A 24639-nucleotide genomic window follows, 5' to 3' on the forward strand; every position below is an offset into this window, starting at 1 on the left:
ACAATCTGGGAAAAGTCTCTAAGTGAGAACATGGATTTGAGAAAGCAGGAGCAGAGGTGGAAGCAAAACGAGATATAGGGGGCGGGGCACAAGTCGAGACGAGGAGGCCGCACGAGACACCAGGCCGCACGAGGCGCGAACAAAGAAACGACTAATTACACACAAATTTGCAAAACTACAAAACCAAAACCAAATAGAAACACACAATAACACATACACAACAAAATACGCAGCGGAAATTTGACAAAGAAACGAACGGGAAAACACTCAAACTTTGATGCCGTGGAGAGATCGAAGCAAGCCCCGTCGCTCGAGGGACCGGAAGTCTCAAGGAATCTTGCATGGAATCTTGCATGCACAGCTCGTTTCAAATCCCCCCACAACATTTCGATGGGATTTAGATCCGGGCTTTGACTTGGCCATTCCAGAACCCTCCATTTCTTTCTTTTCAGCCATTCCTTGGTGGATTTACTGGTATGTTTAGGGTCATTGTCATGTTGCAAGGTCCACCTTCGGTTGAGCTTCAATTCTCCGACAGATGGCCTCACATTATCCTCAAGCACCCTCTGGTACAATGAAGAATACATAGTGGATTCTATGATGTTGAGCTGCCCAGGCCCTGATGCAGCAAAGCTGCCCCAAACCATAATATTTCCACCACCATGCTTTGCAGTTGGTATCAGGTTCTTGTGGTCAAATGCTGTCTTTTGTTTTCGCCAAACATGTCTTCTGGTACTGTGGCCAACTACCTTTGACTCATCTGTCCAGAGCACATTGTTCCAGAAGTGCTGGTCTTTACCCTCGGTGTTCATTGGCAAACTTTAGTCTTGCCCTGATGTTCTTTCTGGACAGCAAAGGTTGCCTCCTGGCACACCTCCCATGTAGATCAAATTTGGCAGCCTCTTTCTAATGGTAGACTCGTGCACTTTGACATCAACAGTGGCAAGAGCTACCTGTCAGTCCCGTGATGACATTCTGGGGTTCTTAGAGACTTCTTTCAGCATCTTGCAGTCTGCTTTTGTGCTGAACTTGCTGGGGCAGCCTGGCCTGAACAAGTTGGCAGTTGTTTAGAGTCTTCTCCACTTATAGATGATCTTCCAGACAGTCAAATGATTGATTTCAAATTGTTTGGAGATCTTTTTAAATCCCTTCCCAGACTCGTAGGCATCTATAACCTCCTTTCTGAAGGCCTCAGAGAGCTCTTTTGATCTAGGCATGGTGACGCCGCACACTTCAACAACAAAGAGCAAACCAAACTAAATGTCTGAGGTTTAAATAAGACAGGTTCCTCCAAGATCCTCTCTCTGACGATGTTCTAATCATTTGCACCTGAGCTAGAGCACCTGATTCTAATTTTAGGTATTTGAAGTAGTGATAAATGTTGGGGTGTACCTACCTTTTCCACATGCGAAATTTGCATTTATGTTTATTTAAATTATACAATGGACTACAAAATGTAAATGTTTCATGATATTTGTTATATTATATCACCTTTATCTATCAATATTGTTGAAATGAAGATCAAATAGCTGTATGTTGAAATATGTTGTAAAAGTCAAAACTTTACATGGGGTGTACTTACTTTTTCATGTGACTGTATATGAATAAATCAAATGTAACAAATTACATATACTTATTTATTGAGAAACAATACTCAATTATTGAGAAACTTTCTCAAAGTTTATTGAGAAACAATAAACATTATCTCAAAAAAACAAACACAAACGTCAAAGTAGGTATCTGCGTTCACAAAGCGATCTCCAAGTTTAAGCCTCCTCCGGCTTTCCCTTGGCGATCAACTGCGACTTACCCTTGGCCTGTGATCCAATGATGGCCATTTTTGTTGAACCACCATTGACCTTGACCTCCAACATTTAAGGATAGAGTGTAAATTAAGAAAATGTGTTCACATCTACAATCTATCCATCAAGCTCAACATCATAAAATTAAATGGAGGTACACTTATGACGCAAGAACATATTGAAAGGCCAGTCTTTGAGATTCCGCATTTGCAAAATAGAACGATGGTTAAAAAAACTCACTTTTTTCAGACCGCCATTTGAACTTCACCTTTAATTCAGAGGGGTATGAGGTAAATTAAGTATAAATGCACCTTGCTCTATGCTATCTAGAGATAGCAATTTCGTTCCAATCAGACAAACGTCAGTCAGGTTATGGTGATAAAGGTTGAAATGTCTATAATTGGTAATGACCTTGAAAAATAGGTCAAGGTCAAAAAAGATGTCAACCCTGCATACTTTATATTCACATTATTGATGCAACATTTCATTCCGAAAGTCCCCGCTGCCTCCAAGATACAGTTCGGAAATTTATTCAGCTCGGAAATTGATACAGCTCGGAAACTGAGAGCGCGCAAAGAAAAAAAAAACTAATAATTTTCTATATTGTGGTTGAGTACTCCTAGAGGTCTAAGAAATTCTGTGGTGCCATTAAGAATTGGGGACTCTAATTGTAAAAACAATCCCTACAACAGCTATAAGCCTTCCCTATATTTTAGGACTAGGCTTAAATATATCACTTAAGTGCAACATTACCAGGTTTCAGACTGGGGAGAGAGTAAACTACCCAAAGATTAAGTGTTGCCACATTGGTCCACTATAGATATTGATTTAGCCTCAGGAAATTCATATTCTCCTCTATTTGTTAGTAATTCGAACCATAAGCAACAAAATGAATTACAGCAAGTAATCGTCATATTAACCACACTTGGCCAGGAATCCTACATTGTGTGCAATTACAGCAAATATTCGTCATTTTAACCACACATGGCCATGAATCATGCATTGTATGCATATACTCAATTCATGTGAAACTCACACCTAGGAGCACAGTCAGAAGATTACACACAGCCAGGTAGGGTTACAGCACAGGTTGATCCAGTCGAATCCCTCGAGTCGAGAAATATGGTTCGGTATCAACAAAATTAATCAATTAAGTTCATAAATGAGGATTAATGCAACACAATATTCCAACAATATCAGACACATCTATGAAGCCAAGAAAAATAGAATGGCACTTGGTAGAGTCCTGTTTGAGATATCGTGCTATATATTGTTTTTGGTCCCATCTCTTAATGGTGAAGAATCAATTTAAAATAAAAAATATATATTGCTGGTCTCTGGTCAGACCAAAGTTCCAGAATTGATGCGGCGATGCGGTTTTTTTTTTCTTTTTCTTTTTTGAAAAGCATGGATTGCACATATAGAGGTGTTTTTTGTGTCCTCATGCCTTGCGGTCCTCCTCATCTGCTGTGGCGCCGCCCAGAGAGAAATTAAAGACAGCCAATGGGACTGGTAGGCCTTTTTGTATATAATGAACACAAGCTTAAGTTATTTTAAAATGTATTTATTCTGAAAATCATTAAGTTCTTCAAGCATATTATAGACTGCCATTTCGTTCTCGAGATCGCCTCGCCGTACCGTCAAACATTCCAATGTGTCGATCGCGTCAATACTGCGCATGCGCAAGTGGTCTAACAGGCCGATGGTCTCCCACGATCTCTTCTCCCAGTCCACCAGATTATCACAGACACCTACAAATTCTTGACAAACGAGATAGGATCCAGGCCTAACTAACGAGACCACCCGCAGCTCTCTTGGCCTTCTGGTTGCTTCACACGAACCCGACAAAGAACGTCTTCGTTTTCATAAATTACAATATCCAGCCGATTGGATTCATGACTTCACGGCACACAAAACTACTCATATCCTTGGAACAACTGGTTGGATTTGGACAAACTAAACGAAGTTTTGTCGAGCAGAACCGTGCGCGAACGTCGATAGCAATGGCGACCCTCACAGACCCGTATTTCCCGAGATAGCGGGCCGGCCCGGCAACAACAGGCGCGCGCTGTTGAAGGTACCGTTGGAAATTTGAAGAAAAAAAAATTGTTGACGCGCAGGGTCAAAATCGATGCGCGCGCTGACCAGAGACCGGAAATATTTTTTTCTCGGCCTTAATGCAACACAATATTCCAACAATATCAGACACATCTATGAAGCCAAGAAAAATAGAATGGCACTTGGTAGAGTCCTGTTTGAGATGTTGTGCTATATATTGTTTTTGGTCCCATCTCTTAATGGTGAAGAATCAATTTAAAATAAAATAAAAAGGCACTCGGTGGAGTGCATACCTCCAACAGCTTACGTTTTGTATCCACTGATAGGCGGGATCAGCATCTGGACCGTAGCTAAAATCCAATCGGCTTGTTCTTGTCAACTACCCAAATCATCCACCAGGTTTTGTCATAATCTGTCCACAACTTTTTCGAATATCTTGCGATATATCGTTTTAGCCCCATCCCTCAATGGCAAAGAATCAGGTAAAAAAAAAACCTATATTATAAAACAGGAGTGTTTGTCTGTCTGTCTGTCCATCCCCAAATTACTCCCTCAGTCTTGGGGCTAGCCCAACAAACCTTCTGTGGAACGTTTTGGGGTCCTAGCGTATGTTGTAAGGTAGGCAGGAGGTTCCATAAGTTCCTCAATAAAATTATGATTTTGAAATTGACTCGATATGGACCTGCTCCCAAATCCGGAAGTGAACAGATGATGACAACGGGCTGGTTTGATAATATCTCAATACAATCTTGATTTAACACAATATTTTGGGATATAATTAATGTGTGATTGGAATAATGCTGTTTGGAATGAAAATAGAGATATCGAGTTTAAATTTGAACAAGTCAGGAGACGACGATGGTTCACGAGCGAGCGGTATTCAAAGACAAAGGACGCACTGTAACCGAAACAGGCCCGGACAGGCCAGGCCCGGAAATGTCAAAACGAAGGTTACTGACCTTGAAATGAGATAGAAAATAATGTATAATCAGTTATGAGGTTAGTGAGCTACACAATACCGAAAATTCGGTGAAAAATGAAATGAAAAAAAAAAGAAAAAAAAAAAGAAAAACCGATCTCCGTGGGGCTAGACACATGACATTGGCCTAACCAAATACCAAAACCCCTGTCAGATTCCACCAAACCCCTCAGAGAAGATGTAGCTTGAACTCGAAGACATCTTTTTCGAGCATGGCACCGCCCACAATGGGCGCAATACGCCCACTCTCAGCAGGACAACTAGATAATGATATCAACCTCCCATCCAAGTTTCATCAAGATCAGATGATATCATCGGGTAGTTATGCTGCGGACAGACACACACACACACACACACACACACACACACACACACACAGACAGACACACACACACACACACACATGACGAATATAGTGGTCACTTGATAACTCGTGAACCAATGAGGAAATGACGTGAGGGTTTCTACTCTCTAACCATGACCTTCACGGATTCGCCAGATGCAAATTCACCATTGACTGGGTAGTGGGTATAGAACCATTCAGTTGGGAATGTGTTTTGCCCAAGTCCTTCACGAACCTGCTGTCCATGTCTGATGTTCGATTAAAGGTAGCACAAGAATGTGGAATTTATTGGTTCATCGTCTCCCATTTGCCGTTTTTTGCCCAAGTCATTCACGAACCAGCTGTCCATGTCTGACGTTCGACTGAAGGTGGCACAGGAATGTGGAATTTATTGGTTCCATGGTTTACCATTCACCATTTTCACATTATTTATTTGCTTCATGCTTCCCACCCATGCATAGCATGGGTACCTTGCTAGTAAAAAATATTCGCTCATCCAGATCCGGATATTCACCAAATCTAAGTATTTCGGCCCTGTCACATGCCAAATCTGTCCATCAAATTTCGTCCAAATCCGTCCATAACTTTTTGAGATATCCTGCTCACAGACAAACAAACAAATGAAAAATTGGTCAGAGACCGAGGACTTGCCGGAATGTACTTTTTTTATCGGCCATTTTGGATCAAAATAATAATACACAAGGACATGCGTTGAATCCCTGCTTGAGAGAATGCCAACCAACTCCCCGCCATCACAGTCATCTCTCCAACTCACAATCTCACGAGATATGTGGAAAGGACGACCCAAAACCAATTATCTTCTTTTTGATTCGTATATAAATATCATTAAAAGTAAATAATGACCTCTGCCAAAGTTCAAACGATGTGGGTTTAATATCTACATGAGAGAATTCCACATTGCTATTTGGGCGGTGTATAAGCTAACAGATCGCTGTCTCCATCGATCTTGCCAAGGCCGTAACACCTATCGGCTCAAAATCCTTTTGACTGTTGACTTGTTAGTTTTTACAATGGAGGAAACACGTATCGGGAGTACATACGACATAGCGATTGTGAATGTGACAGCTCTGAGGCGTCTTTCGCTTCGCATCGCAGTGACGGCAAGCACCAACATGGCGGCTGTAAGATTCAAATCTGGCTTCAAGCCCCCTCACCACCCAAAATATATTCCAGCGAATCTATTCCGGCAAGTAACAAACCAACCAACCAACATACTTGCTGGAATCTATTCCGGCAAGTAACTAACCAACCAACAACCCCACCTCGCCCTCGCCAGGAATCTATTCCGGCAAGTAACAAACAGACAAACAAACAAACAAACAGACAGGGGTGAAAACATAACCTGCAGCCACTCTGGTGTTGGCTTAGCGGTTGGGGTGCCGGCTTGGGATCCTAGGATCCTGGGTTCGAATCCCGGCCGATCGCTGAATTAATGCCAGGGGGGTTGACTCAGCCCGTCATCCTTCTGAGGTCGGCAAATTGAGTACCAGCTTGCTGGGATGAATGATCACGGTGTGTACCCCGATTTAGAATAGGTACACCATATCCCTGCGCATCGTAAGAGGCGACCAAGGGTTGGCGTCAGGAAGGGCATCCGGCCATAAAAACATTGCCTCAAACAGGGAACCATGATTGTCATGGGGCCCCCAAGGCTAACCCCCGCTCTAGCAGGGAAAATGGCCTTAAAACGATCATTAATTCGTTCATTCATTCACCTTTGGTGGTGGAGGTAACGAAATCAGGATGAAGGTCCCAATGAAAATCCGCCTCATCGCAGCTTCATTTAAACCGTCGAATTCTTCCCCTGTATCACTCCGCCTCACCCCGGCTTTACGCTGCGGTCACGATTTTCACGTTTTGGGTGACCTGGAGCTTGACCGTGGGCCTAGAGAGTTAAAAATTGGGCACAGTCTATTCCAGGGCACGGCAAATATGTATGTAAAGTATGGCGATGCTATGTGCAATGATGCAGACGTAGTACTGCGCACAAACAGACAGACAGACAAACCAACCAACCAACATACTTGCCGGAATAACAAACAAGAAGACGTCATGCACAGCATGATACTTGCAAAATCCACCCCCCCCCCCCCCCCCCACAAAAAAGTTGTCATAGATACATCAAATTGTCCATTTCATTAACATTAAAATTGACAATCCAAATCAAAGCTCGGGTCAATCGGATTAAAATTGATGATTTTTCAAATGAAAATTGATGATTTTAGAAGTTTGACCTTGAGTTGACCTTTGACCTTAAAATAGTTGGTTTCCCAATTCAGTGATGCACTATGCAATTGCTATATAGGTTTCAACGTCAATTGGATGAAAATTAACAGTTTTTCAGATGAAAATAGATGATTTTGGAAGTTTGACCTTGAGTTGACCTTTGACATTTTCACCTAAAAAAAATAGTTGGTTTACCAATTTAGTGACTCGATATACAAATGCTGTACAATTTTCAAGTAATTTGGATGAAAAATGGTGATATTAGACCTTTGACCTCAAAATCAATAGACTTCTCAATTGTGACGACATCTACAACTTGGTGAAGATTCATGACGATTGGTTTAGAATTGTGACCTGTAGGCTAGTGACAGACAGACAGACAAACAGACAGAATAACAAACACAACCGACCAATACACTTGAAAAATCTTCGATTTTGCAAGTAACAAGAAAGATATCATGCATAGCACGATACTTGAAATATCCAAATAAACTACAGTTGCCATGGAAGCAGCAAATTGGTAATTTTGTAAATTTGGCCTTATTTGGATAGCTATCAAGTTGTACATGATTGAATGTTGTGCATAACAAATTTGGTTGATACATTTTCTAATTGTGGCTTAATAGGTGTTTTAACCATTTTCTAATTCCCAAAAGTACTTGAATTTTGATCTAGTTTGGCCACCATTTTGGATTACAGGAAAACATTTAACAATCCTCTTCTCTCAAGATGCGTAACCAATCAATGCAAAACTTAAAATTTGTGATCAACTACCCAAGGGAAATATAATTTATTAACAATGATGTCATCAGTGACGTAGTATGGTAGCCATATTGGATCATACGAAAACCTTTAAAAACCGTCTTCTCTGAAACTGCTTAACTGATCAATGCAAAATTTACATATGTGATAAACCACAAGTAGGAAATATAATTTGGTAACAATGACGTCATTGGTCACGTGGCCTGGCAGCCATATTGGATCAAAGGAAAACCTTTAAAATTAATATTCTCCAAATCCACTTAACCCATCAATGCAAAACTTAAATATATGTTCGACTACCTATGGGAATGTTTTGATTAAAATAAGCTGATCTGAAACATAATATGGCCGCTAGCGACACCATAATACAGAAAGTGGCCAATAGCTTAAAAAATATGAATTATAGACACATTGGAGTTGCACCTTATCAAATTGGACTAATTTGACACAACCAGAAATGACATCATCAAAGTGGAAGTTTGCAATATCTCGAAAACTAAGGCTCATAGACAGCAGGGAATTGCACTATTGTGAACATCATATCAACACTACGTGATTGCACATAAAATGTGTATTCTAAATCCAGCTCTTATTTTTACCCTGATCCATTCATCACTCCACTTTTTGCCAACCAGCCAGGTGAGCTACAGGACCATTGCTACTCTATTTGAGTTCATTATATTACAACTTGTGTACAACTTGTTCATCATATTACAAAAAAAGTTGCCTTCTCATGTGTTTCTCTCTTCTGATAACATTTGTTCAATGAACTTGGTTTGGGTAAATGTGTTAGTGTTATTGGGTTGTACAATGTTTTTGTGGATGAGCTGGTGTTTTGTGCATGCTTGATGCAGCCAACTTGAGCTGAGGTTGCTGATTATCGATGACGTTGACGACCCAGGTTGGAGCAACTTTGATGACATCCGTCGCTTCATTAAACCCAGCCTGACACCTGCATGTGGTATGCCCATCACCAAAGATAGAAGAAAGTACATCTTATATAGTTTATAGCAACCACTTTTCGATAGAAACGAAAAGCCACCCTTAGAGAGGCCCAAACAGATTATGTGTGTAAATCATACAGATGCATATTTTATTATTTTATCATTTTGATTTTGATGTACAATACCAAACGATCTTCATAGAGTATTGGTGCTGCTGAAGCAGTCCCTTGGCAAGCAAAAGACACCGTATGATCGTTAACGTCCACTAATGCTAGAAGACGAGATACCGGGCTTAAGAAATATTTGTGCAAATCCAGAGAGGGATATTTGAAATGACCCAAGCGTTTGGGATACTTTGTGATGTGATGCCCTGCCTCTGAAGCACCAATCTGACAGTTTATCGTCGGGTCTAAAATCCCATTCAGATTAGACAGCACAAAGCTCAATGCACCATTACCTCTGCACTATCTTATCAGACCTTACAAGTGATAAGAACATTGACATTGACTATTTTGGCCGAAGGGAGCCCGGCGATTAAGCACACCAAAAGGGCATACTCAGTTTTCATTCTGTTTGTTGTTGTTGGATAGCCCAGACAGTTCTCTTGATCAAGCCCATGGAACGGAGACAGCCGATTGAACTCCCAGGAGCAACCCAGAGGTCTCCCACATCTAGGAATGGTGTACACCAGAGAGAGAGAGAGAGAGAGAGAGAGAGAGAGAGAGAGAGAGAGAAAGAGAGAGAGAAAGAGACCGCGGGAGAGTAAAAGAGAGAGAGGGTAAGAGAGAGAGAGAGGAAGAGAGAGAGGAAGAGAGAGAGATAAGAAGAGAGAGAGATAAGAAGAAAGAGATAAGAAGAGAGAGATAAGAGAGAGGGAGAGAGGAAGAGAGGGACAGAGGGAGAGAGAGGGAGAGAGGGGACGAGAGAGAGAGAGGGGACAAGGGAGAGAGAGAGAGGGAGAGGGAGGGGACAAGGGGGAGAGAGAGGGGACAAGGAGGAGAGAGAGAGAGAGAGAGAGAGAGAGAGACAGAGAGAGAGAGGGGGAACGAGGGAGAGAGAGGGAGGGAGAGAGAGGGAGGGAGAGAGAGGGAGGGAGAGAGAAAGAGACAGAGGCAGAGACACACACAAGAGGGAAAAGTCCGGTCCATGGGGACCGATTCGCCACTCTGACCATGACAGCGCTGCCCTGACAAATCCGGGCGGCAGGAAAGAATAGGGAAGATTTGGCCCCTGACTTACGTTGGGAGGTTCAACCACCACGAAGAGGCATCCCCAATAGTTGTCTCCATTTGTTTGTTTTCTTGTTGTACTCCGCCCCTAGCTATTCCATCTCCAAGCGCTGAACGACGTCATCTCCGGGCGCCTAAGGCCTTCAGAGCCCAGCAATGACGTGCACCAAAAAGGCGTACACAGTTTTCACTTGGTTTGTTTTCCTGTTAGTTTTATTAGTTTTCTTGTTTGTCCAGGTAATATCTCAGCCATCCTTTGAGCTAGGAAGTTGAAATTTGGGCACGATATTGAACAAGAAAGAGCAATCAGAGATTGCAGGCCCTCGCCAGGATGTGTTTTTAGTGGTTTTTAAGGCTTTTGTGTGAAAACAAATATGGCAACCAAAGCACGTGACTGATGACATCATTTTTTTTCTCCACCAATTTATCCCCAGATGACACTGAATAAATTTCATCTTGACCGGATGAAGTTTTGTACTTGTCAAATTATGACGTCATAATATATCTCCGAAAGTGCTGAATATAAAAAATTGAGACATGGCTCATTGTAAAGAACTCTCCATGGGGAATAAAATATGTTAATGATGATGTCATTGGTGCCTCCATTATGACGTCATAATTCGACATGTACAAAACTTCATCCGATCAAGATGCAATTTCTTGAGCGCCATGTCGGCATAAACAGGTGTAGAAGAAAAATAATGATGACGTCATCGGTCACGTGGTTCGGCCGCCATATTGGAAAAACGGAAAAACTTTGCACCTCTATATCTCCGAAAGTGCTGAATAGAAAAAATTGAGACATGGCTCATTGTAAAGAACTCTCCATGGGGAATAAAATATGTTAATGATGATGTCATAGGTACCTCCATTATGACGTCATAATTCGACAAGTACAAAACTTCATCTGATCAAGATGAAATTTCTTGAGCATCATCAAGAAATAAATTAGTTTAGAAAACAAATAATGATGACGTCATTGGTCACGTGGTTCGGCCGCCATATTTGTCCAAAATGGCCGATGAAAAAGTACATTCTGGCAAGTCCTCGGTCGCTGACCGATTTTTAATTTGTTTGTCTGTCTGTTTGTCCTCACAGAATATATATGATTTTCTCTGCAACCGTTGGTCCAATTGACAGGAAATTTTCACCGTATACGCGCCTCATTCTGTATAAAAAATTTTTGTCCCCCATCGCACCGCGGAGCGAAAGGGGGACTATGGTTTTCCCCTCCATCCGTGTGTGCGTCCGTCCATGCATCAGTCCGTGCGTGCGTGCGTGCGTCCATTTGTCCGTGCGTGCGTGCATATGTGCATACGTGCGTGCATGCGTAAGTGAAGGACCGAATTATAATTTGGTGTGTGGGTGCAACCCACGTCAAAATCCAAGATGGCCGCCGCCATGTATCTCTGAACCTTGTGAGCGGAATATCTTGAAAAATAAGCGAAGTGCCAACTTCTAATCTGGTGTGTGGGTGTATCTAGGCATAAGGAATAACGCTATTGAAAATTGGGTCGTCACGTCAAAATCCAAGATGGCCGCCATCATATATATGTCTGAACCTTGTGAGCGAAATATCTTGAAAACTAAACGAACTACGGTACTAACTTCTAATCTGGTGTGTGGGTGTATCTATGCATAAGGAAGAACGCTTTTGAAAATTCGGTAGCCACGTCAAAATCCAAGATGGCCACCTCCATGTATGTCTGAACATTGTGAGCGAAATATCTTGAAAAATAAACGAACTACTAACTTATAATCTGGTGTGTGGGTGTATCTATGCATAAGGAAGAACGCTATTGAAAATTGGGTCGCCACGTCAAAATCCAAGATGGCCGCCTTGCGTCTTCCACTTTGTCAACTCACATCACTTCACCGACGGGGGACCTATCATTATTTTTTTTCTCCACCAGTTTATGCCGCCATGTCGCTCAAGAAATTGCATCTTGATTGGATGAAGTTTTGTACTTGTCGAATTATCAAATTATGACGTCATAATGGAGGCCTTGGGTCGAGAGAGTTAAAAATTGGGCACAGTCTATTCTAGGGCAAGACAAATATGTGTGTAAAGTTTGGTGATTCTACGTGCAACGGTGTAGACATAGTGCTGCCCACAGACAGACAAACAGACAGACAAACCAAACGATCAACATACTTGCCCGAATCTTTTCCGGCAAGTAACAAACAGACAGACAGACACAGACAGACAGACAGATGAAAAATCACTCATAGAGCAACACTTGGCAAAACAGAACAAAGTAGAATGGCACTCAGTAGAGCATCCTTTTGACCTCAAAAATAATTAGTGGTTGGATTCAGTGATCTGATATGCAAATCATCTTCAAAGTTTAAGTTAATCTGATGAAAATTGTCAATTTTAGAAATTTGGCCTTAGTTGACCTTTTGACTGGCGCTAATCTCAATAATAGTTGGTGGTTGAATTCAGTTAGCTGATATGAAAATTCCATTCAAATTTCAAGTCAATCGGATGAAAATTGAGGCCTATGTTGACCTTTTGACCTTTTGACCTCAAAAGTATATCGGAATTTGTCGGCACACAAACTACACCGTTTGGTGAAGTTTTGTGAGGATCGGTTAAAAACTGTAACCTGTAGGCAAGTATAAGTGAGCGGACAGACAAACACAAACAAACAAACATACACCCACACACACCACACACACACACCGCACACACACACACACACACACACACACACACAAACCGGAGTGATCAACATACTTGCCAAAAATTTCATTTTTTTTTTGCCAAGTAACAAATACAAACAAACACATAAATTGGAGTGATCAACATACTTGTTGCAAAAAAAAATTTTTTTGCCAAGTAATGAAAAATCACAGTATGCAAAAGCGACACTTGGCAAAAGAGAAAAAAGTAGAATGGCACTTGGTAGAGCATCCTTTTGACCTCACAAATAATTGATGGTTGAATTAAGTGACCTGATATGCAAATCATTTTCAAATTTTAAGTGAATCGGATGAAAATTAACAATTTTAGAAATTTGGCCGATGTTGACCTCAAAAATAGTTCGTGGTTGAATTCAGTTAACTGATATGTAAAGCCATTAAATTTTCACGTCAATCGGATGAAAATTGAGGATTTTAGAAATATGTAATGGTTGGTGACCTTTGGCCTATGTTGATCTCAAAAATAGTTGGTGGTTGAATTCAGTTCACCGATATGTAAATCCTATTCAAATTTCAAGTTAATAGGATGAAAATTGAGGATTTTAGACATTTGAAAAAAGTGGTGGACATTTGGCCTATGTTGACCTTGTGATCTATGTTGACCTCAAAAATAGTTGTTGGTTGAATTCAGTTAACTGATATGTAAATCCCATTCAATTTTCAAGTCAATCGAATGAAAATTGAGGATATTAGAAATTGGAAATGGTTGTTGACCTTTGGCCTATGTTGACCTTTTGGCCTATGCTGACCTCAAAAATAGTTGGTGGTTGAATTCTCTTAGCTGATATGAAAATTCCATTCAAATTTCAAGTCAATGGGATGAAAATTGAGGATTTTAAAAATCTGAAATAAAGTGGTTGACCTTTGGCCTATGTTGACCTTTTGACCTCAAAAGTATATAGGAATTTGTCAGCACACAAACTCTACCATTTGGTGAAGTTTTGTGAGGATCGGTTAAAAACTGTAACCTGTAGGCAAGTATAAGTGAGTGGACAGACAAACACACAAACACACATACACACACACACACACACACACACACACACACACACACACACACACACACACACATACACACACAAACCGGAGTGATCAACATGCTTGCAAAAATTAATTTTTTGTTTGCCAAGTAACAAACACAAACAAACACATAAACCGGAGTGATCAACATACTTGTTGGAAAGAAAAAAGAAAATTGCCAAGTAATGAAAAATCACTCATGCAGTGTGCAAATGTGACACTTGGCAAAAGAGAAAAAAGTAGAGTGGCACTTGGTAGAGCATCCTTTTGACCTCACAAATAATTGGTGGTTGAATTAAGTGACCTGATATGCAAATCATTGTCAAATTTTAAGTGAATCGGATGAAAATTAACAATTTTAGAAATTTGGCCTATGTTGACCTCAAAAATAGTTGGTGGTTGAATTCAGTGCGCTGATATGAAAATCTCATTCAAATTAAAATTCAATCGGATGAAAAGTTAGGATTTTAGAAATTAGAAAAAAGTGGTGGACCTTTGGCCTATGTTGACCTTGTGACCAATGTTGATCTCAAAAATAGTTGGTGGTTGAATTCAGTTCAGCGATATGTAAATCCTCTTAAAATTTCAAGTTAATCGGATGAAAATTGAGGATTTTAGACATTTGAAAAGATTGGTTGACCTTTGGCCTATGTTGACCTTGTGACCTATGTTGACCTCAAAAATAGTTGTTGGTTGAATTCAGTTAACTGATTTGTAAATCCCATTCAATTTTCAAGTCAATCGGATGAAAATTGAGGATTTTAGAAATTTGAAAAAAAGTGGATGAACTTTGGCCTATGTTGACATTTTGGCCTATGTTGATCTCAAAAATAGTTGGTGGTTAAATTGATTTTGCCGATATGTAAATCCATTCAAATTACAAGTCAATCTGATGAAAATTGAGGATTTTAATAATTTGAAAAAAGTGGTTGACCTTTGGCCGATGCTGACCTTGTGACCTATGTTGACCTAAAAATAGTTGTTGGTTGAATTCAGTTAACTGATATGTAAATTCTATTCAAATTTCACGTCAATCGGATGAAAATTGAGGATTTTAGAAATTCGAAAAAAAAGTGGTTGACCTTTGGCCTATGTTGACTTTGTGACATATGTTGACCTCAAAAATAGTTGTTGATTGAATTCAGTTAACTGATATGTAAATCCCATTCAAATTTCAAGTGAATCTGATGAAAATTGAGGATTTGTGAAATTCAAAAAAACGTCATTGACTTTTGGCCTATGTTGAACTTTTGGCCTATGCTGATCTCAAATATAGATGGTGGTTGAATTTAGTTGGCCAATATTGAAATCCTATTCAAATTTCAAGTCAATCGGATGAAATTGAAGATTTTAGAAATTTGAAAAAGAGTGGTTGACGTTTGACAACAAACAACCTTTTGATTTCAGAGATGTATCGGAATTTGTCAGACCACAAACTCTACCATTTGGTGAAGTTTCGTGAAGATCGGTTAAAAACTGTGACCTTTAGGCAAGTATAACTGAGCGGACAGACGAATATACAAACCAACAAACAAACACACAAACCAACAAACAAACACACAAACACGCAAACCGGAGTGATCAACGTACTTGCAAAATATATATATATTTTTTGCCAAGTAATGAAAAATCACTCTTAGAGCGACACTTAGCAAAAGAGAAAAACGCAGCATGGCACTTGGTAGAGCATCCATTTGACCTCACAAATAATTGGTGGTTGAATGCAGTGGTATGATATGCAAATGGTATGATATGCAAATAGTGATATGATATGATATGATATGATATGTATATGTGATATGGTATGATATGCAAATACCTGATATGCAAATAATTTTCAAATTTTAAGCGAATCGGATGAAAATTGACAATTTTAGAAATTTGGTCTATGTTGACTTCAAAAATAGTTGGTTGGTTTCACTAGCTGATATGAAAATCCTATTCAAATTTAGAGTCAATCGGATGAAAATTGAAGATTTTAGAAATTTGAAAAAAGTGGTTGACCTTTGGCCTATGTTGAGCTTGTGGCCTATGTTGATCAACAAATAGTTGGTGGTTGAATTCAGTTCGCTGATATGAAAATCCCATTCAAATTCCAAGTCAATCGGATGAAAATTGAGGATTTTAGAAATTTGTAATGGTTGTTGACCTTTGGCCTATGTTGACCTTTTGGCCTACGCTGATCTCAAAAATAGATGGTGGTTGAATTCAGTTCGCTAATATGTAAATTATATTTAAATTTCAAGTTAATCGGATGAAAATTGTGGATTTTAGAAATTCGAAAAAAAGTGGTTCACCTTTGGCCTATGTTGACCTTTTGGCCTACGCTGATCTCAAAAATATATGGTGGTTGAATTAAGTTCGCCGATATGTAAATCCTATTCAACTTTCAAGTCAATCGGGTGAGAATTGAATATTTTAGAAATTAGAAAAAAAGTGGTTGACCTTTGGCCTATGTTGCCTTTTCACCTTTTGATTTCAAAGATATATAGGAATTTGTTGGACCACAAACTCTGCCGTTGGGTGAAGTTTTGTGAAGATCGGTTAAAAACTGTGACCTGTAGGCAAGTATAAGTGAGCGGACAGACGAACATACAAACCAACAAACAAACACACAAACACAAACAAACACACACACAAACGTCCTATGCTTATTCACACCAAGTAACAAACGGACTCAAATACAATACCCTCTCCTCTGGCGAGGGTAACAAGTGATTTGGCAAAGCGATACTTTTTATTTTTTGGGATTAATCAATTAATTAATTGATTTCTTGATTATTATACATTTATCAATTACTTATTTATTTTCTTTACTTTTTGATTAATTACTTAACTATTATCGATTTACTAATTGCTTATTTATTTTCTTTCTCTTCTGGGCAATATATAAGGCACCCTTTGAGCTTGTAAGCTGATATTTGGACACGACAGTGACCAAGTGATTTGTCTATAAAGGGTATTTTTGTTTTATTCATTAATCAATCAATTCATTCATTCATTAATTATTCGATTAATTGTTTTATTAATTATTTTTAAAGTTACAGATTCGGATGAATTACTGGTGGTTTAGGCTATTATGGATATTTAGGCTATTTCGGTGGTGGTTTAGGCTATTAGCCAATTAATTGACAAATTAATTATTTTACGATTATCATTTATTTATTTTAATTGTACAATTAATCGATCAATTATTGTACAACGCTCCCTCCCAATTCCGTCTCCATGCACTGCACGGCGTCATCGCGCCCTGCCATGTCGCGCGCTGGAGGATGTGTTATTTAATTATTTGGCATGGGGTTGGTGTAATTTGCATGTAGCTCTACTTGTATAATCAATGGGTTGGGATAACATGTCAGAAGTAGGGTAATCACTAATCACTAATCACCATATATTTCTGGGTTTGATTCGCGAGCTCACTATAAACTGCCATTCTGGTGCTTCACATTGAGTCCTTTTGGAGAGCATTACGTCTATGAAGAATTTGTAAAAGATCCTACGTTCTTTCGCAGTAAACTAAACTAGTGTGTAAATTCTGCTAAAATTACAAGTTCCTTCTGTAGCCTGTTACACCTCGCAATGGAGTGGTGACCAACATGTCTCAGGGTGTATTCCATTAACAATCGCCACGCGGCTCAAGCATGGCATAGTCAAAAAAAACATTTTTGGGGATTTTTTACATTAAATATAAATTTACTTCGTGGGTGTAGGGAAGTGTTTTCGGCACCCACCAAAAAAAAAAGTGATTTTTTTCAAAATGCCAACAGGATTAGAACATCACCGGGCAACGCCATGTACTCCTGCGACTTAATTATAAAAGGATTTGTGTCTGTCTGTCTGTCTGTCATGCTATAACTTGAGAACCAATTTCAATGAAACCAATGACGGTGGATTTGGGGAACTCCCAGGAAGGTTTGTGATGCAAAAAAAAATCTGAAAAAAAAAGCGAATGAACGTTTGTGTATTAGCACATGTGGCGAAACTGGAAACGTCAACTTCCGACTTGGCTCGGATCCACCGCCACTACCTGACCGACCTGAGGCCGTCGGGCCACGGTTAACTCCATGAACCAGTGGGTTGTCAGCCAACTTGCGGGCACTGGCAAAAGCAATTACACTGAGCAGGGTCCTCATGTCCACGTCGCATTATCATTACCTACTCGTCCACGTCGAACAACTAGGTACCTGAGCGAGGGTCCACGCCCTCAGCGTTCACCCATCTTTCAACAGCCGAGCGAACCGTGGCTGAATGCTGGCTGAAGTGTCACAGAGAAAGCACTTAGCCCTTATGCACAGAAGAACCCTTTACACATTCTTATCTTATCTACACACAAGACAGGCGCGCCTCAATCACTCCGGGGAAATTAGAGAGGAAGAGAGCGAGAGAGAGGGGTTGGGGCATATGGACGGCCCCTTGCTCATCCGACGCGAGCCATCAGACTCATGTCGGTCCCAAAGTGGAGGGAAGGGAGAGGGAGGAAGGAAAAGAATGGAGTTGGTGTGTGTGCATGCCAGTATGTTGGGAAAAGTGCAGCGTATGCTGTGTAGGCTCCAGAGGAAAGGTATGATATGCATGTCAGTATCTCGCCCAGACGGGGCAAGAGGCTTAATCGTCGATATATATTTCGTATTGCTCTCTTTTGTGAGTCAAAAGTAAACGAATTGGGTAATAGATACAGAAAGGAAAGATTGTGCGAGTCAGTATGTAGGCCGATGCGTCCCAGGTAACTCGTGCAGCTGCTCATTCTTGGAGCCTCTCTGAAACGTAACTCTTTTGCTCTGTCTCTCGAACCAAACAGGTGGGCAGTCAGTCAAGCAGGCAAGCAGCTCTGTTCTCGCTCGCCACCAAACACGCCCCTTGACGCAAATCAGCCGTGAACTTTGGTGCATTCCCCCTTTTATTGTGCGAGGCAGGGCTTGAGGGAGCAAGGGTCACTCCAGGGTCCTATGACCATTGCGTGTCATGTTCCCATTGGTGATTTGCAATGCAGTTGGCTGGGCAGCTTTGCCCACTTGCCGTACAGCGTCCGCCAAGGGCTCGATCGTGCCTAAATCCCTTGGAGTTGTTAGTCAATGCGCACTGCTTTGTGCTGGCACGGTGGTTCACACAAAATAAAGTACGGGGAAGGACAGGTTTGAGAGGGAAAGGGGGAGGATTGGGATGCATGGATGAAAGAGGGGGATTTCAAGAAGGTGGGAAATCACAAAGGGCCTGCTAAACACACACACAACGCATTTTCCCATCCTTGCCATGAGGGGAAATTAAGGTATAACCTGACTAAACACAATTACTAATGAGATAACTAACTGAGGATCCCATATGTGTTGAATGCATCATCCCCGAGGTCAATTTCCATAACCGCATACGTGTGTGTGTGTGTGTGTGTGTGTGTGTGTGTGTGTGTGTGTGTGTGTGTGTGTGTGTGTGTGTGTGTGTGTGTTTGCAGAGTATTTGCTTGACCACTGGCAGGAGGATGAGGTGTTTGGGTCTCACTTCCTTTGTGGCTCATTTGCGAGGATGATCCAGAAATGCACTGTGCTACCCAGCCACATCTCTGTTACCCATACCATGGTCGAACCCAGCCTTTGTCGCTCAATGAGCTTCGAACAGGAAATGGAGGTCAGCCATCAGCGCCAAAAGGGGATGCTTTGTGCCGTAAAAGGGAATTGTCTCAAAACAACTTGAACGATGCATATTTACCTCACATTTTTAATATTTGCCCACTTTATGCATATATATCGGATTGAAATCGTGTAATGCTGTAATTGTATTCTGGTTGCAAGTTCTCCTATAATGCTGAGTATTGTGCAGTAGTCGTGATGATGCTCGTTTGCCATCTGATATTGTGTTTGTACTAACATGCTCCTAAAGCGCGGCGTTACGCGCGCTGCTTGCGAGCAAGGAGGAAGTGGACAAGCGGTAACTTATAAGCGTCTTTATTTCAGGAGCTCACTGTAACACTGGCCCGCTCCGGACTGCGCGCCCGGTGTATATCATGAGGCCACACCTACCCCTCGGGCATGGCCACTGCCCACTTGGTGCGCGGAATGATGTCACCACGCCAGTGGGCTTTTGTGTCCGCCACACGCGCCCCCCCAGAATTCCCGCGCACATGGAGGGCCAGTTTGCGGGGCAGACAAATGACCCGGCCGAAGCGCCCCCTGGCGATCGGCGGCGTCCGGGGTGCAGGGATGCCAGGTGGGATGCCCCTGGCTGCCCCTGGGATGGGTGCAGGACCGGGGGGCGGCGTGGCGGCGGGGCTGGGCGGTGCCAGGGGTCCGCCCGCAGGGGGGCGGCCCCGAAGTGGGGGTCGGGCCACTGGCGGTGGATGGTCCACGTCGAGGTGGGCCGGCTTGAGGCGGTCTACCGAAACGCGGTCAGGAGTACCGCCGATGTCCAGGGTGAAGTGCTTCGCCCCGGTCTCCAGCACGCGGAAAGGCCCGTCGTACGGGGGCCGCAGTGGTGTCCGGTGGGCATCGTGGCGGACGAAGACGTACTCCGCCGTGCGAAGCTCCGGGGCGACGTGCGTCGGTGGGTGCCCGTGGCATGCCGTTGGCACCGGGGCGAACCTCTGGGCGGTCTCTTGCAGAGCGGAGCGCTGCTGTGCCACGGACCATGGTGCCGTGGAGTCGGGGAGGAACTCGCCCGGCACGCGCAGCGGTTGCCCGAAGACCAACTCCGCCGTGGATGCGCGCAGGTCCTCCTTGGGTGCCGTCCGGAGGCCCAGCAGGACCCAGGGGAGCCTGTCGACCCAGCCGCCGTCGCGGAGGGTGGCCCGGAGCGCGGCCTTCAATGAGCGGTGAAATCACTCACACAGGCCGTTAGCCTGGGGGTGGTAGGCCGTGGTTCGGTGCAGCCGGACCCCGAGCCCCTGCGCGACCGCCCCCCAGAGCTCCGAGGTGAACTGGGGGCCGCGGTCGGACGAGATGTCTGAGGGGGCGCCGAACTGGGCGACCCAGGTGGCGATGAAAGCCTGCGCGACATCGGCCGCCATTGTCGACGCCAAGGGCACGGCCTCCCGCCACAGGGTGGTGCGGTCCACCATGGTGAGGACATAGGTGAAACCCCGTGAGGGGGGCAGAGGTCCCACTAGGTCCACGTGGACGTGGTCAAACCGGCGTTCCGGCACCGTGAACGGGGCCAACGGGGCCTGGGTGTGCCAGTGCACCTTGGCGCGCTGGCACGCGAGGCACGTCCTGGCCCAGCCGCGGACGGCCTTCCGGAGGCCATGCCAGACGAACTTGTCGGCGATCAGCCTTTGGGAGGCCCTCGCGCCCGGGTGGGACAGGCTGTGGATGGCGTCAAACACCTGGCGCTGCCAGCCCGCGGGCACGATGGGGCGAGCACGCCCGAGGGAGACGTCACACAAGAGGGTTGTAACCCGCGCCGTCGAACGCCACCTCGGTGACGCGGCGGCCCGTGACGGCGGTCCGCAAGGCCTGGACGTCGGGGTCAGCGGCCTGGTCCGCTGCCATCCGGGCATAGTCGATGCCGAGGTGGACTGCGTGGGCGACGGCCCGGGAAAGGCAATCCGCCACCGGGTTGTCCTTCCCCGCGACGTGCTGGATGTCCGTCGTGTACTCGGACACGGCCGAGAGGTGACGCTGCTGCCGGGCCGACCACGGCTCGGTGACCTTGCCCATCGTGAAGATCAGCGGCTTGTGGTCGACGAAGGCAGTGAACGCACGGCCCTCGAGCAGATGGCGGAAGTGCCTGACCGCCAAGTGAAGCCCGAGCAACTCGCGGTCGAAGGTACTGTAACGGCGTTCGGGCAGGCGAAGCTGCCGGCTAAAGAACGCCAGCGGTTGCCAAGCTCCACGCACCCATTGCTCGTGCACCGCGCCCACCGCGTAGTCCGAGGCATCGGTGGTGAGGGCGATCGGTGCATCGGGCACCGGGTGCGCGAGCATGGTGGCGTTAGCCAAGGCGAGCTTCGCGCCCGTGAACGCCGTGTCCATCTGCTCGGTCCAGATAACGTCGCCTTTGCCCGGCTTACCTCGGAGAGCTTCGTGCAGGGGGCGCAGGAGCTGGGCGATACGGGGCAGGAACCGATGGTAAAAGTTCACCATGCCCAGGAACTCCTGCAGCCCTCTGATCGTGCGGGGGCGCGGAAACCCCTTCACCGCCTCCACCTTGGCCGGCAGGGGGACGGCTCCGTGCCTGGTGACACGGTGCCCCAGAAAATCGATTATGGTGGCGCCGAACCGGCACTTTGCGGGGTTCACAATCAGGCCATGCTGGCCCAGGCGTTCGAAGAGCGTGAGGAGGTGGCGTAGGTGCTCTTCGCGGGACGCGCTGGCGACGAGGATATCGTCCAGGTAGACGTAGACAAAATCCAAGTCACGCAGGATGCTGTCCATCAGTCGCTGGAACGCCTGAGCCGCACTCTTCAGACCGAAGGGCATGCGCAGGAACTCGAAGAGTCCGAATGGCGTGATGACCGCCGTCTTCAGGACGTCCTCCGGCCTGACGGGGACCTGATGGTAGCCGCGTATGAGGTCCACCTTCGAGAAGAAGGACATGCCCACCAAACGGGCGGAAAAGTCCTGAATGTGGGGGATGGGGTAGCGGTCGGGAGTCGTGGCGTCATTGAGACGGCGATAGTCCCCGCACGGTCGCCATCCCCCGCCGGGCTTCGGCACGATGTGCAGCGGCGACGCCCAAGCGCTCTCTGAGCGCCGAACGATGCCGAGTCGCTCCAGGGTAGCGAACCCCGCTTTTGCCACCGCCAGCTTCGTCGGCTCGAGGCGGCGTGCCCGGGCGTAGACCGGTGGCCCGACGTTGGGGATGTGATGGGCCACACCGTGCTTGACGGCCCCCGCCGAGAAGGTGGGCCGCATGAGGGCCGGGAAGCCGGCGAGGAGGCGGGTGAATGCGTCCGCTGCCGGAAGCGTACAGACCAATGTGGCCGGAACCGAACCGTTCGGCAAGCCACTTGGCAAGCCGCTCGTTGAGCTGGGCAACGCACAAGCGAGCGAGCTGAACGTCTCGGCCTGGACAAGACGTCTGCGCTTGACGTCGACCAGGAGCCCATTAGCGCACAGGAAGTCCGCGCCAAGCAGTGCCATGGGCACGTCGGCGGTGACGAACGTCCATCGGAAAACCTGCCCTCCGAACCGCAGAGAGAGGCAGCGTTTTCCGTACGTACAGATGGGCGTCCCGTTCGCAGCAAGCAGTGCGGGGCCCCCACCCGCGGCGTGCTTGTCTGACGTGCCGGCGGGAACGACACTCACCTGCGCTCCCGTGTCGCACAGGTAACGGCGCCCGGAGAAGGTGTCCGTTATGAACAGCAGGCTGCTCGAACGGCCGGCGCTCATCACCACTATTGAGCGCCGGCCCAGGCGTTTCCCGACCTGTTGAAGGAGCATGGCGGATGACACTGCCGAGCTTTGTGGCCGAACTTGGCGTGGAACCAGCACCAGGTGGTGGAGCTGGAGGAGCGCGGCTGGCTCCGCCAGGCCGGTGGAGTTGGCGGGTTTCCCCGCGGTGGCGGTTTTCGCCGCGGCGGTGGGCGGGGCGTGGCGGCGGTCATGAGGTGCGTATCAGCATGCTGCGTATGCTGTATAAGCTGATGCTGTGGATCAGCAGCATCAGCAGCAGCATCAGCAGCATCAGCCACGAGGGCCGTGACGGCCACGCCGACTCTCGCCCGCGTGTCTGAAGCGGCGAAGTACTTGTCCGCCTCGGCTGCCAATGCTCGGGGTTCCGTTAGCCGGGTCCCGGCCAACGCGACGCGAACCTGCGCTGGAAGTTGGCGACGGAAAAGCGCCCGGAATAGAGAACCGGGGTCTTCGTCGCCCAACAGTGACAGCATATGGTCCATTCGGACCGACGGGCGCGTGTCACCGAGCTCGGGGAGATCCAGGAGGCGGTCGGCCCGTGCGTTGTCCGTGAGGCCGAACGTGGCTAGGAGTAGCCGCTTGAGTGCCTCGTACTTGTGGCCGTCCGGTGGGTGGCGAAGGACGGACACAACTCGAGCGGCCGTGCAGGGCCCGAGGGAGGCGACGACGTGGCAATAGCGCGTGTCATCGCTGGTGAGGCGCCGAAGCTGAAATTGGGCTTCGGCCTGGACGAACCAGACTTCGGCCTGAGCCTCCCAAAATTCGGGAAGTTTGATGAAGTTGGCCATGGCAATGGCGTCGCGTGTGGAAGGATCGCTCCGGCAGATCCAACGTCAAGGGGGTCACCAGTAAAGCGCGGCGTTACGCGCGCTGCTTGCGAGCAAGGAGGAAGCGGACAAGCGGTAACTTATAAGCGTCTTTATTTCAGGAGCTCACTGTAACACTGGCCCGCTCCGGGCTGGGCGCCCGGTGTATATCATGAGGCCACGCCTACCCCTCGGGCGTGGCCACCGCCCACTTGGTGCGCGGAATGATGTCACCACGCCAGTGGGCTTTTGTGTCCGCCACACTCCCATGCTTTATTCCCCTCGTGAAGTCTAAGTCACACCTTTACTACACCTTGGCTGACACTTAGCTCCAGCAGAATGAGTTGCGACATGATCCAAGCTCAACCCGTTGCCTCTCGGCTCAGCTCGCGTGTCCATCGG

General features: G+C 45.5%; 1 protein-coding gene across 2 annotated transcripts in view; it reads left to right on the top strand.

The window, feature by feature from the left end:
- Window positions 1-24639, top strand: part of LOC137431620 (polyunsaturated fatty acid 5-lipoxygenase-like) — a 97707-nt gene that overhangs the window by 58394 nt on the left and 14674 nt on the right. For both annotated transcript variants that reach the window (XM_078782070.1, XM_068123144.2), the window contains exons 6-7: window positions 9046-9152; window positions 19537-19709. In XM_078782070.1, coding sequence (XP_078638196.1) covers window positions 9046-9152; window positions 19537-19709 — 280 coding nt within the window. The remainder of the gene's footprint in view (window positions 1-9045; window positions 9153-19536; window positions 19710-24639) is intronic.

The sequence above is a fragment of the Myxine glutinosa genome, chromosome 7, assembly GCF_964187855.1.
Source record: "Myxine glutinosa chromosome 7, kmMyxGlut1.1, whole genome shotgun sequence".
Taxonomy (NCBI): Eukaryota; Metazoa; Chordata; class Myxini; order Myxiniformes; family Myxinidae; genus Myxine; species Myxine glutinosa.